This window comes from Mustela erminea, chromosome 20 (assembly GCF_009829155.1).
Source record: "Mustela erminea isolate mMusErm1 chromosome 20, mMusErm1.Pri, whole genome shotgun sequence".
Lineage (NCBI taxonomy): Eukaryota > Metazoa > Chordata > Mammalia > Carnivora > Mustelidae > Mustela > Mustela erminea.
Window position 1 is genome coordinate 12,510,552 of NC_045633.1, and position 12,065 is coordinate 12,522,616.

Consider the following 12,065-nt stretch of genomic DNA (forward strand, 5'->3'; position numbering starts at 1 on the left):
CCCCTGTGCTCAGCTCCGGACATGGTTGGTCCAGGCCCTGACCCGATTGTGCCGCTGCTGATATGGGGGACGGCGTGAACGGAGCAGAAGGGCTTCCAGCTTCCGGGTGAAACTGTTGTCACCGAAGAGACCCATCAACACTTAGCCAGTGTTGCTGAACTCTGAAATGGCTGCATGCTTCTTCTTGGGCCCCTTTGGGGGGGTTCTGAACCCTCCCACTGGTCAGCTTCTCTGAAAAAGCCACCAGCCCCTTGGGTTTCTCTTCTGGGTGCTGGTACAGAGCACCCAGCACAGAGAAACCTGGAGCCCCGGGATGCAGCAGGGCTCCGGATGCGGTGGAAGGATCCCGTTCCCCCTCAGCCTCGCGCTGGCTGTGTGACACTGGTCACCATATCTGGCCTCTCTGAGCCTGTTCTTGCATCTGTAAAATGCAGGTAGTGATACCACTGTGCCGGGCTTTTTTCTTTTAATTAATTTATTAATTTGAGAGAGAGAGTGCATGCACACACAAGCGGGAGGGGCAGGGGACAGGAAGAGGGAATCTGAGGCAGACTCTGTGCTGAGCACGGAGCCCGATGTGGGACTCGATCTCATGACCCTGAGATCACAACTTGAGTAGAAACCAAGAGTTGGACACTTAACCGACTCTACCCCGCTAGGTGCCCCAAACTGCGCTGGGCTTTTATGAGGATTAAACGAACCGAGGGACACATGGCTGGCTCAGTCGGTGGAGCATGTGACTCTTGATCTTGGGGTCATGAGTTCAAGCCCCACATTAGGCATAGAACTTTCTTAATTAAAAAAAAAAAAAAAAAAAGTGAAATGAACTGGGTGCCCAGTGTGGTGGCTAGGGGCCAGTACAGGATGTTTCCCCCCCACCCCGCCCGAGACATAGGAGCACATCCACATTTTAACCCCCAGGAAGTAAATGGAGACATCCAAGCAGGGAGACATGTCTTTGATCCTCTGTGGAACATTTCTTTTTTTTAAAGATTTTATTTATTTATTTGACAGAGAGAAATCACAAGTAGATGGAGAGACAGGCAGAGAGAGAGAGGGAAGCAGGCTCTCTGCCGAGCAGAGAGCCCGATGCGGGACCCGATCCCAGGACCCTGAGATCATGACCTGAGCCGAAGGCAGCGGCTTAAACCACTGAGCCACCCAGGCGCCCCTGTGGGACATTTCTGTGGGGCCCACTGGGCCCTGCTGCCTGTGGGCAGAGTCCGTCTGTGGGCGTGCTCTGCCTAGCTTGGCCCTTGGCCTTGGCACTCTGTTTCGCGCTGGTCGCTCGGTCCCCTGGTTGCCATCCTCTCCGTGCTCACCGCGTTTTGTTTTGTCCACCTCCCGCCCCCAGGAGGCATCCCCGACAGCCCGGCCAAGCTCTTCGAAGTCCCCGACACGTGGTAACCGAGGCCGGAGGGAAACACACCGCTGGGGCCGTGGCTGAGGCGAAACCAGCCAGCACATTCGGAAGCCATACTGTATTTAATTTAATAAAACGTGGTATGGGAGGGCTTGGAAACCAAGTATGCGTCCTGGAAAAAAACAAACAAACCCAGTTTTTATTTTTGTGGCCATATCTCTTCTCTTCCCTTTTAATGTAAAGTGTCTGCTGCCACTCAGTGCGGTGGTAGGCTGTCAGGAATGTGCACATTCACCCGTCGATCCTTTGTCGCTTGCGTGAAGCCCTTCCCCACCGTGAACATTCGCGTGTTTCAGAATCCACCGGGCAGGAAACGCCGGCTGTGAACCAGGCAAAACGCCGACATTCTCGGGCGCTGTGGTCATGAGCATGAGTTTGGGGTTGAAGTCCTCCCCGCTCCACGGGGCTCTCTTTGGATGCAGGGGCCTCCCTGGCCGGCGGCTCGGCTCGTCTCCCGATGGATGGAGAAACCACTCGTGTCTGCCTGCTTCCCCTGCATCCGCCGGAAAATACGGAGCGCCCAAGCCACTGTTTCCAGAAGGAAACAGTCTCCCGCTGTCCACCTGTAGGGGAGCGTCACCTCTGCCTTGGCCTTCGGGCCGTATTTATTTAGAGTCCTTTGCCCCAAGATGTGAGTTTCTCATGGCAGACTGTATGAATTACGAAAAGTTATCTTCTGTTTTTACGTGTAGTGCGGCGCTCCCTCCCCCGCACCTCAACCTGCTCGTCCTCTGTGTGTGTCTGTGTGTGTGTGTCTGTGTCTGAGTGTGTGTGTCTGGGGATGAAGTGGCACATATGCGTGTGTGTGCGTGTGCTTGAAACCACAGAAGATGCATACCAGCCCTTCCTCTATTGACATCGATCCCAACAGCGACAGAATTTCTCGGATCTGTTGTCAGTAGGTCTGCTTTATAGAGATCATTGTTAGATACTGAACATTTTTTGTATCATGGAAATAAAAAATGAAACATGTATTTCCAAAAGATGAAAATTAAAGGAATTTTCGTAGGATTCTGGTTTTTTTTTTTTCCTTTTTCTTGTTTTTGTAAGTGAATGATGAATTTGATCTTTACATGGATATGTTTCTCTCGAAAGATCACCCCTAAAAAGCACTGGTAAGTCACGAAGCCTGATGTTCATGAATTTTTGTTTCTTCTTTTTTTTTAACCTCTGACCCTATACCTTCATGAGTGAGTCAGCTGCCGGGGCCTGGGGTTGATCCCCGTGGAAAATGACCGCGTAGGAGGGTCCGTATCCAGTCATGGTGGATGGAATGGAGCCCTTTGGGATCCGTGGCGGCTTGCATATTCAGATGAGTGAGACACTCACTTTTCCCAGCTTCGAGCCTCTGAACAATTCCCCTCCTCCCCCTGACCTAGCAGTCTGTGGCAGAGTTGCAAAGCCAAACCCTTCGGGAACGAGCTCCCACCCCTTCCTGAGCTGTCCCTGCTCCGAGACTCCATGGGGTGGTGCTCAGGGAGGTGGAGACAGATGGAGACCAAGGGTTGCAGGGGCGCTGCTGGTCTGGTGCTGAGTCACTGAAACCCACGGGTAGAAACAGCTGGTGTCCAACACCCTAACACCTCGAGCAAGAGGGAAAGCACGCTGCGGGCTGTAATGGGCGTGGAAACGCAGAGTCTGTGGTGGTCCACCACCTTCTGCACGGTGCAGGGTCGCCGTGGGAGAGCCTCTTGCCCTCAGGGAATGAAATGCCACCTTGTCCCCCAAAGCCCAATTCTCCCTGGTCAGAAAGCATCTTAGGGGCGCCCGGGTGGCTCAGTGGGTTAAAGCTTCTGCTTTCGGCTCAGGTCTGGATCTCGGGGTCCTGGGATCAAGCTCCACATTGGGCTCTCTGCTCAGCAGGAAGCCTGCTTCCTCCTCTCTCTCTGCCTGCCTCTCTGCCTACTTGTGATCTCTGTCTGTCAAATAAATCTTAAAAAAAAAAAAAAAGGGTCTTAGACACATACGGGTTGTACCTGTGACTCCTGGTCCAGGGAGGGGAGAGGGAGGGGGAAGAGGGCTTTCTGGAAAAGAGGCTTCTTGGCATCCCAGCTCCAGCTGGGGCTTCTCAGACACATTACGCATGCTCTCCGAGCCTCCATGACCTGGGTCATGAAACCAGGATGGTAAACCTGCCCCACAGGAGGGTGCAAGGACCAAATGAGATCACGTGAAATGCCCAGCATACACACGCGCCCAGTAAATCACAGTTACAGTGGAAGATCATGCTCTTGATCTGAAACCCCATTTGTATCCTCCGTCACCTGGAGCTGAATGCAGGCATAGTCACATGGGATTGGGCTTAGAATTGATTACCTGGGGGACCCCTCATCCACGTCCACACCCCTATTTTCTTCCCAGCTGGATGAAATGACTCGAAACGGTTGAAGTGGGTTGGCCGTCAATCCGCTACACACACACACACACACACACACACACACACAGGCTCTCTGAATGCCTCTTTGAGCATAAAACCCTAGGATGGGCTTCGGCTTTTTGCTACAGAGGCCCAGGGGCTTATGTTGAGGATGGGGCTGTGACTGCAGGTTCCTTACACACTGAGCCAAACCCGGAGGTGGGCTTGGAAGTGGGGACCTCAGTGTTTCCCTGCAAATCGTACTGTGGTCCTCTGATTCAGAGCCGGTGTGGAGACTGGGTGCTATGGGTGCTATGCTCTGTCCTTTCTTACCACTTCGTATTCACCACCACCCCCCAATATTTTATTGTGAAAAGTTTCAAACATGCAGAGAAGTTGTAAGGATTGTTCAGCGAACAGTGAACACTCATTTACCAGCCCACCCCCAACTGCATAGCCCCCATTTTGCGTATTTGTACCATTACTTAATCAGCCGTCTCTCCATTCGTCAATTCAGCCTAGCTTGTGATGTATTTCTTTTTCTTTTTTTTTTCTTTTTAAGATTTTATTTATTTATTTGACAGACAAAGATCAGAAGTAGGCAGAGAGGCAGGCAGAGAGAGAGGAAGTGAAGCAGGCTCCCTGCTGAGCAAAGAGCCCCATGCGGGGCTCCATCCCAGGACCCTGGGATCATGACCTGAGCCGAAGGCAGAGGCTTTAACCCACTGAACCACCCAGGCGCCCCTTGTGATGTATTTCTAAGGGAGTCGTAAACATGGGCACTCTCCCTTACCACCTACCTAAGCATGCATGCTGTTAGCCAGAGTTTAATATGTATTTGTCGATGGCGCTCCACGGCGATAAAATGTATAGTGAAATGCTTAAATCTTAAGTGTACCAATTAAGAAGTTCTGACAAATGCAACTGAACTATCAAGATACAAAACAAAACCATCACCCCCCAGAATATTTCTTTTCTGCGTCTTTGCAGTCAACCCCAACACCACTGCCACCCTCCAGGGGCAGCCATCATGGATGTTTTTCACTTCATGAGTCTGACCTGTTCTAGAACTTCATGGAAATAGAATCATGAAGTGCATGCTCTCTGGTGAGGCCTCTTTCTCTCAGGACGATGTTTTTGAGACTCACTCATGCTTGTGTGTGTCAGAAGTTCTCTCTCTCTCTTTTTTTTTTTTTTTTTGGGTGTCCCCCTGTGCATAAACCACAGTCTGTTTATCCATTCTCCCAGCTGGTGGACACTTGGGCTGTTCCCAGTATGGGGCTACTGTAAATAAACCTGCTGGGGACATGCTAGAAACTCCCAGGTCTCTTTCTAAAGTGGTCCTATGGTTTCCACTCTTGCCAGCAACACAGGAGAGTTCCAGTAGTGGTGCCGTAGGTCTGTAGCCCTCCTGGTGGGTGTACACTGTATCGCACTGCAGTTTCCCTTTGCATTTCTGTGATGATGGATGATGATGTGCTCATTGGCCATTTGTTCGTACGTGTCTGTAAATTACCTGTTCATTTCTCCTGCCTGCATTTTATTGGGTTATGTCTCTGTTATTAAGTTGTGGATGTTCATTATATTTTCAGACGCCTTTGTCTCACAATGACTTTGCAAATGTTTAGTCCCACTGTGACCTGCCTTTTTTTCTTTTCCTTCTAGGCTTCATTGAGCTACAGTTGCCATTTAGCATGATGGAAGTTTAACACGTACAGTGTGTTAACCTGATAAACTCATACACTGTAACAAAATAACCACCAGAGTGATAGCCAATAGGATCATCACATCACAGGATCACTTTTTTTTTTTTTTTTTTTGGTGTTGAGAATCAACATTCAGGATCCAACCTCCTGGAAACTTGTTTATTTTCTTAACAGTATTTTTCACAGGGCAGAATTTAGTTTTCTTTCTTTTTTTTTTTTTTAAAGATTGTATTTATTTGTCAGAAAACACGAGCAGAGGGAACAGCCGGCAGAGGGATAAGCAGACTCCCCACTGAGCAGGGACCCCCCCCCCCATCAACGGGGGACTTGACCTGAGCCAAAAGCAGACCCTTAACTGACGGAGCCACCCAGGCATCCTGTGAATTTTAGTTTTAACGAAGTCTATTTTGTGCATTTTTTTCCTTGCTTCTTGGGACCTGTTCATAGGGATGCCGTGCCGTATCTCTGTCCTTTCTAAGAAACTCCCATGTTATCCCAGAGTATCTTTCGTGTTTCTTATAGAAGCATTAGAGTTCCGGGGCTCATGAGTCAGTCTGTGATCTACGTTGAGCTAATTTTTGCTTGTAAAGCGTGAGGCAGAAGTCGAAGTCCCTTTAATCCACGTGGATATCCATTACACCAGAACCATTTGTGAAGACCTTTCCAATTAGATTGCTTTGGTGACTTTGGCGCAAAAATCTGTTGACCTAATAGCAAGGGTGGGTCTTAGGGTGTGTGCTTTTATTGTTCTAATTTTATTTTTTATAAGATTTACTTATTTATTTTAGGGAGAGTGGGGGGAGGAGCAGAGGGGAGAGAGAATCCTCAAGCAGCCTCTCCACTGAGCCCAACACGGGGCTCGATCCCGGGACCCTGAGATCATGACCTGAGCAGATGTCAGACACTTAACTGACTGAGCCAGTCAGGCTTCCCAGGGTGTGTACTTTTTTTGTGTGTTTTTGTTTTGTTTTTTAAGATTTTACTTATTTATTTGTCATAGAAAGAGCACAAGCAGGCTGAGTGGCAGGCAGAGACAGAGAGAGAAGCAGGCTCCCTGCTGGAAGAGGAGCCTGGTGTGGGACTCGATCCCAGGACCCTGGGATCATGACCTGAGCTTAAGGCAGGGTCTTAACCAACTGAGCCACCCAGGTGTCCCCGGGTGTGTACTTTAAAAGGGAGCTCTTAACTCTGGCCGAACAGCAGCACAGAGAGGGGCCCATCCTTTCTGCGTGTGCCCTTCCCTTGATGCGGAGGGGAACATGCCCTGACCCTTGGTTCCTGCTGAGGCCAGGCCACTCTCTCCTGACCCGGGAAACTAGTGAGTGTTAAAAATAGTGTCATCTTTTCGGATGATTTTTTTTTTTTTTTAATCTCACAACTTAAGTTTCATGACTTCAATTGAAATCTTTTTTTCCCCCAATGATTCATGGGGTAAATCGATGCGTCTGATTTTGTCGAGGAGGGGAAATAGGATATGTGGAGGCCAGGCCATGTTTCCCCGGGGCTGTGGGCCACCCTGTCCTCCTGAGTCATCCGGTCCCTGATGAGAGTGGTTCAGTCTGTCTTCTGTTGCTTGACTCTTGGCGCCTTCCCTTTCGGCTGGACAGTGGACCTGGTCGGTGTGGCTGTGCCTGCAGAGAACATTCCAGAAAGCTGAGAGGGGCGTTTAAGATGGAAATGGTTTAGATAAGACATTTCTGTCAAAAAAGAAGGGATGATTTAAAAGAAATAGCCCCCCCCCCATTTGGGGGGGTGCTTTAAATTGTGTTTCAGAGGACAGAAGATTGAACCTCCTCCCTGCCTGTTTCTTTTAAGTGACAACGCAGGGAAATACTAGACCAGGAAGCTTGGATCCAGAGAACCTGGCCGGTGTGTGTGTGTGTGACTCATGCACACACAGGAGCCCCTTATTCTCAGCCCGAAGAATCTGGAAACCCAGCACTGTTCCTTTGACTCAGGAAGGGCTGATCGGACCCGGCAGCTGGTCCTCCATTCGTGGAATGGGGCGCCGTGCCTACAAGTCACCTTGACAAATGATTGTGGCCCCAGGAGCTTAGGCTGTGTCAGCGTTCAGAGGCTATGTCTATGGGGGAAATGGAGGTTCCTTGGGAATGTTTTGGTTTTACCAACCCTAGCATTCTGCATGGTCCAGCTGCACCTGCTCTTGGTGGGGAGTGAACTAAGGCGCCCCCCCCCACCTCATGGAGCCTCAGAGCCTTCGCTGTCCACCCCCACCTTGAACATCCGCTCCCTCCCACTTAGACTTGGAAGCCTTTCCAAGGGCAGCCAGGCTTGAGAAACCACACAGGGGAGGCAGCCCACTGTGAGGCTCAGGTCTGCCCCGGGCGGGTCACCCAGACCCAAGCTTACCCACCAGGACCAGGATGGCAGCTCAGTTTCAGTCTCCCGTGGGTCAGGCTGGACCCCTGCCAACCCCTCCCAGATAACAGGTCTTTGCCCATCTGGCTGCCATCATTCACTTACACGGGAAGAACCAAGAGTCTCCTCCTTGGAAACACAGAAGCCCTGCTCTCCAGAACTTTGCATTTCAAATGAAGTCCGCTCCTCCTCGAGGATTCCATTCTGGCTTTTTGAAAGTGAATTTTCTTCCTACCCCAGTCTGGTTTTCTGTGATAGTAATGGGACATGGGTATGAGAAACATCCTTTCTTCTAAGGGCTTCGTGATGTCTGGACATGTAGGTAGGTGCTTTATGTTCCCCTGAAGATAAAACCGAGGGCCAGGCCAGCTGGGTAACTTGCCCTGACATGGCAGAGCTGGAATTTAAACCCCAGGATGTCTGACTTCAGTGCCCATGTGCCTGGCCGAGGCTTGACCCTGGCTTCTGTCCTTATGATGGGCATCCCGTGCAAGGAGGATAAAGAAATGATGGCTGGACCCGTGCCAAGGGATGCGGGGTGGCCGTCTCACCATGCATGGCCTGTATGCACCCAGAGTCAGGGCACTGGGGTGCAACCAGATTATCCCCACTTTTCACCCCTCCTCTGTCCATCCCCAGCTCCAGGAATAGAGACTTCTACACAGACCTGTCACCTCCTCTTCCTCAAAGCCACCGGTGATCCTAAGACTTTGTCCGTATCTTAGACAACTTCTCAGGGGACAGCTTCCTGGAAGGGAGATTACAGCATCCGGGAGCAGAAGCATCCTACAGGCTCTGCCTACGTGTGGACAAAGCGATTTCCATTTGGGGATCCTACCAAAGGCATCCACATTGGATGCAGTGGTGTCCAAAACGCCCACCCACCTAGGGTGCCAGCCAAGCATTCCACTTACAAAGCCCTGGAGGGGCCCAGAGCGGGAAGACACGCCCTGCCCTGGTCCTTGGTCTTTGAAGCTCAGTGTTCCCAGGGGCATCTGCATCACCTGAGAACTTGTTAGAAATGCAAATTCTTGGACCTCACCCCAGGCCTACTGAGTCACAAACTCCAGGGGTGGGGTCCAGCTGTCTGGAAACAAGCCCTCTGGCTATTTCTGGTGCCTGCTCAGGTCTGGGAGCCACAGATCTTGGGAAAGCTGTGTCTACTGCGAGGGAAATGCACACACTTTATAAACCAAATCAGTGGGGGCTGGGAGCTTATCCAAGGGCAAGGTCACTTCCATCTCTTGTTTACGTTAGAAGTCTTCTTTTAGCTGGTTTGCATCTTTAGGTGCTTAATTGAACCATGTGGAAAATGTTACTCTCACGTTAAGGGTCTGGCTCTTGTAGGCACTTGTTATTAGTACTTAGAGGTTTATTATGTACCAGGTGCAGTATTATTATTATTATTATCCCTTTTGTTCCCCTGGGAGGGAAAAAGGAAGGCTTCGTGCACTTAAACTGCCTACGGTCACACAGCTTGTAAGTGGTAGAACTAAAATTTGAACCCAGTCTATGAGCCAGAGACTGAGCTCTCCAGGGCCCCAGGGCTTGAGAGAAGGAACCTTTCAGATGATTGGGTTTGCATTTGTTCTGGAATCTTCTGAGGCTCTGTAGTGAGTGTCTCAAGAAGTGGCTTTCCCCTGCTTCTGGTTAGCATTGTGCTTTGACACAGCAAAGCCGGTCTGGGGCACATGTCGCTCTGGCCTGGTTGATGGTCCCTAGCAGGTTAGTGGGGTGATGGTTTATGTCCCACTACCTCTTGTGAGATGGCTTCTAGAGTGTCTCAACGGCAGATAGCCCCTGGCGGGTGTCTCGGTGGTAGATCACTTGAGTTCTGTGGTACTTCACGCAAGGAGCTCTCCAATCCTATCTCCAAGGACTGGTGGGAGCCAGAGGTGCTTGGGAGGGCGGGGGTCCGAGGGGACAGGGACACCGAGTGGAGACACACCCGTGCTTCGTCCTTTACCATCTGACTGAGCGGTTAGCCTACAGCTTGGAACCCACGCTGGCGCTCTGGCTGCTTCCTGCCAGCTTCCGGGGAGCAGCAGTGGGCTGTGCCCGAGGCCAGAGCGGAGAAGCCAGGCTGCCCTGGAGGCATCCCCACGGAGAGCCTCGAGAGGTGCCTGCAGTCACAGCAAAACAGAAGAGACGCCAAATAGTCCCTGTTGGGGCCATGGAAGCCGGCTGAAATGTGAGAGGAAACCAGCGAGCCCTTTCCGAGGTTCTATTTGTGGTAAGAAGCCTTGGCACGGGGCAGCCAGCCCTGCTGCAGAAAATAGACCGATGGGCCGAGAAATGGCTCAATTCTGGAAGCGAAGGCCCCTCCACAGAGGAAGGGGGCCGTAGTGGGGACTTGGGAAGGCTCGGCCCCTCTCCCTCCGCTTCCCTCCGGCCCCCCGGCACCAAGGACAGAAAGCGAGAAAAGCTCCCCATTGAAAAGTGAAGTCTTGGGCAGAGCTGCGGTTTCACTGTCCCCCGTGGTTCCTGGAGGGGGCAACGCAGGGCCCATCCACGGAGGGTTTCAAGTCAGCGCCTGGATGCCCAATGGGGCTGTCGTCTGCCCCGGGGTCTGCAGGACCAGCACCTCTTCGCTGTGTTCATTCTCGGCTTTGCCTCCGGGGGTCGGGGGTGGGGTGGTGGTGACAAGGCTAAGAAGATAGGGTAGAGCGTGCAGGGATCAAAGGCAGGACCGCTCAGGGAGGCGGTCTGCAGACCCTCCTTTAAAACACCAGCCTACAGCCTCTTGGGGTTAGGATCTGATCATGAAAGAAGGAAATGAGGTAGGATGGATTCCTGAGGTCCATCCTGACCCTGGAAGCCCGCCGCCGTCGCCCCCGTGTTCCATGCTCATCAGCTCCTCTCTTAGGCACAGAGGCCACTGTCTTAGGAGAGTGAGGGAGCGGCAGTGACCACGGTCAGGGTCAATCAGCTGCCCATCACCATGGGGAAGCCACGCCCGAGCGCCATCTGGGTGGTCCTCAACATCCTCCTGCACCCCCCCCCAGGCCCCTGGCCAACTGAGGTGGCTGGGAGCAGCCGAGTCGTGCGGGGTCACGATAGAGTAGGGCTCCCCGGAAAGGGGCACTTTACCTATTGGCCCAAGCAGTTTGGGGGGAAAAACCATAAATGAGTGTAGACCCCATGTCTCTTCAGCCGGATCCATCAGGCAAATCAGACCTGCTTGCCCCTTCTGCCCGCAGGCGATGGATGGGGTCTCCACGGTCCTCCCTTTTCTCCTCGTGCCCAGGAGCCGTGGATATGCCTCTGGGGCTTGGTGTTAGAGTTACTGGAGGGAGAGGAAAGGTTGCATATCATCTGGACTTAGCAGCTTACAAGCAGCTCCTCTATCTTCAGAGGGCACAGGACAGCTGTTGGAAGGCTTAGGTGGGGACCGGACGGAAGGTGGGGGGTGGGGTCCCTCCCTGCCAACAGACAAAGCCCAGCCGTAGTTGGGGCAGCCTGCAGGCAGAATGGCAGGATCTGTCCCCGGGAACCGCAGAGCTGGTGGTTAAGATCCCCGCACAGACAGCAGCGCCTGGGCGGCTCCGTCATTAAGTGTCTGCCTTTGGCTCAGGTCATGATCCTGCGGTCCTGGAATTGAGCCCTGCATCACATAGGGGGCTCCCTGCTCAGCAGGAAGTTTGCTTCTCCCTCTCCCTCTGCCCTTCCCCCTGCTTGTGCTCTCCCTCTCTCAAATGAATACATAAAATCTTTAAAAAAAAAAAAGGGGGGGTACCTGGGGTGGGGGATCAGTAGGTTTTAAAGCCTCTGCCTTCCGCTCGGGTCATGATCCCAGCGTCCTGGGATGGAGCCCCACATCAGGCTCTCTGCTCCCTGGGGAGCCTGCTTCCTCCTCTCTGCCTGCCTCTCTGCCTCCTTATGATCTCTGTCTGTCAAATAAATAAATAAAATATTTAAAAAAAAAATCCCCCATGCAAACAAAGGCGGGTAGGAGGAGTGAGCCCCCCGCCTGGTTCAGGAGTGGCGGCATGTTGAGAGGTCCTTCTGCAGCCAATCGGGGTGGGAAGGGCACTTGCAAGCGTGCCAAACCTTCCTCCCCAGATTGGCAGTGTTAGACTGACCCAGAAGCAGGTCGCTTTATTTTTTTTTTTTTTCCTGGAAGCACCCCATTTCTTTGAGCTGTCCTGTACTTCTGGTAGGACCCACCTTTCACAGCTCCCCTCCCTCCTAGCTGGGCACA

General features: G+C 52.1%; 1 protein-coding gene across 1 annotated transcript in view; it reads left to right on the forward strand.

Annotated features, from left to right (window-relative positions):
• The window catches only part of PARN (poly(A)-specific ribonuclease), a 156,995-nt gene extending 155,440 nt beyond the window's left edge, over window positions 1–1,555 (forward strand). The window contains exon 24 of the mRNA XM_032327095.1: window positions 1,355–1,555. Coding sequence (XP_032182986.1) covers window positions 1,355–1,407 — 53 coding nt within the window. The 3' untranslated portion in view covers window positions 1,408–1,555. The remainder of the gene's footprint in view (window positions 1–1,354) is intronic.
• Window positions 1,556–12,065: the final 10,510 nt, after the last annotated feature.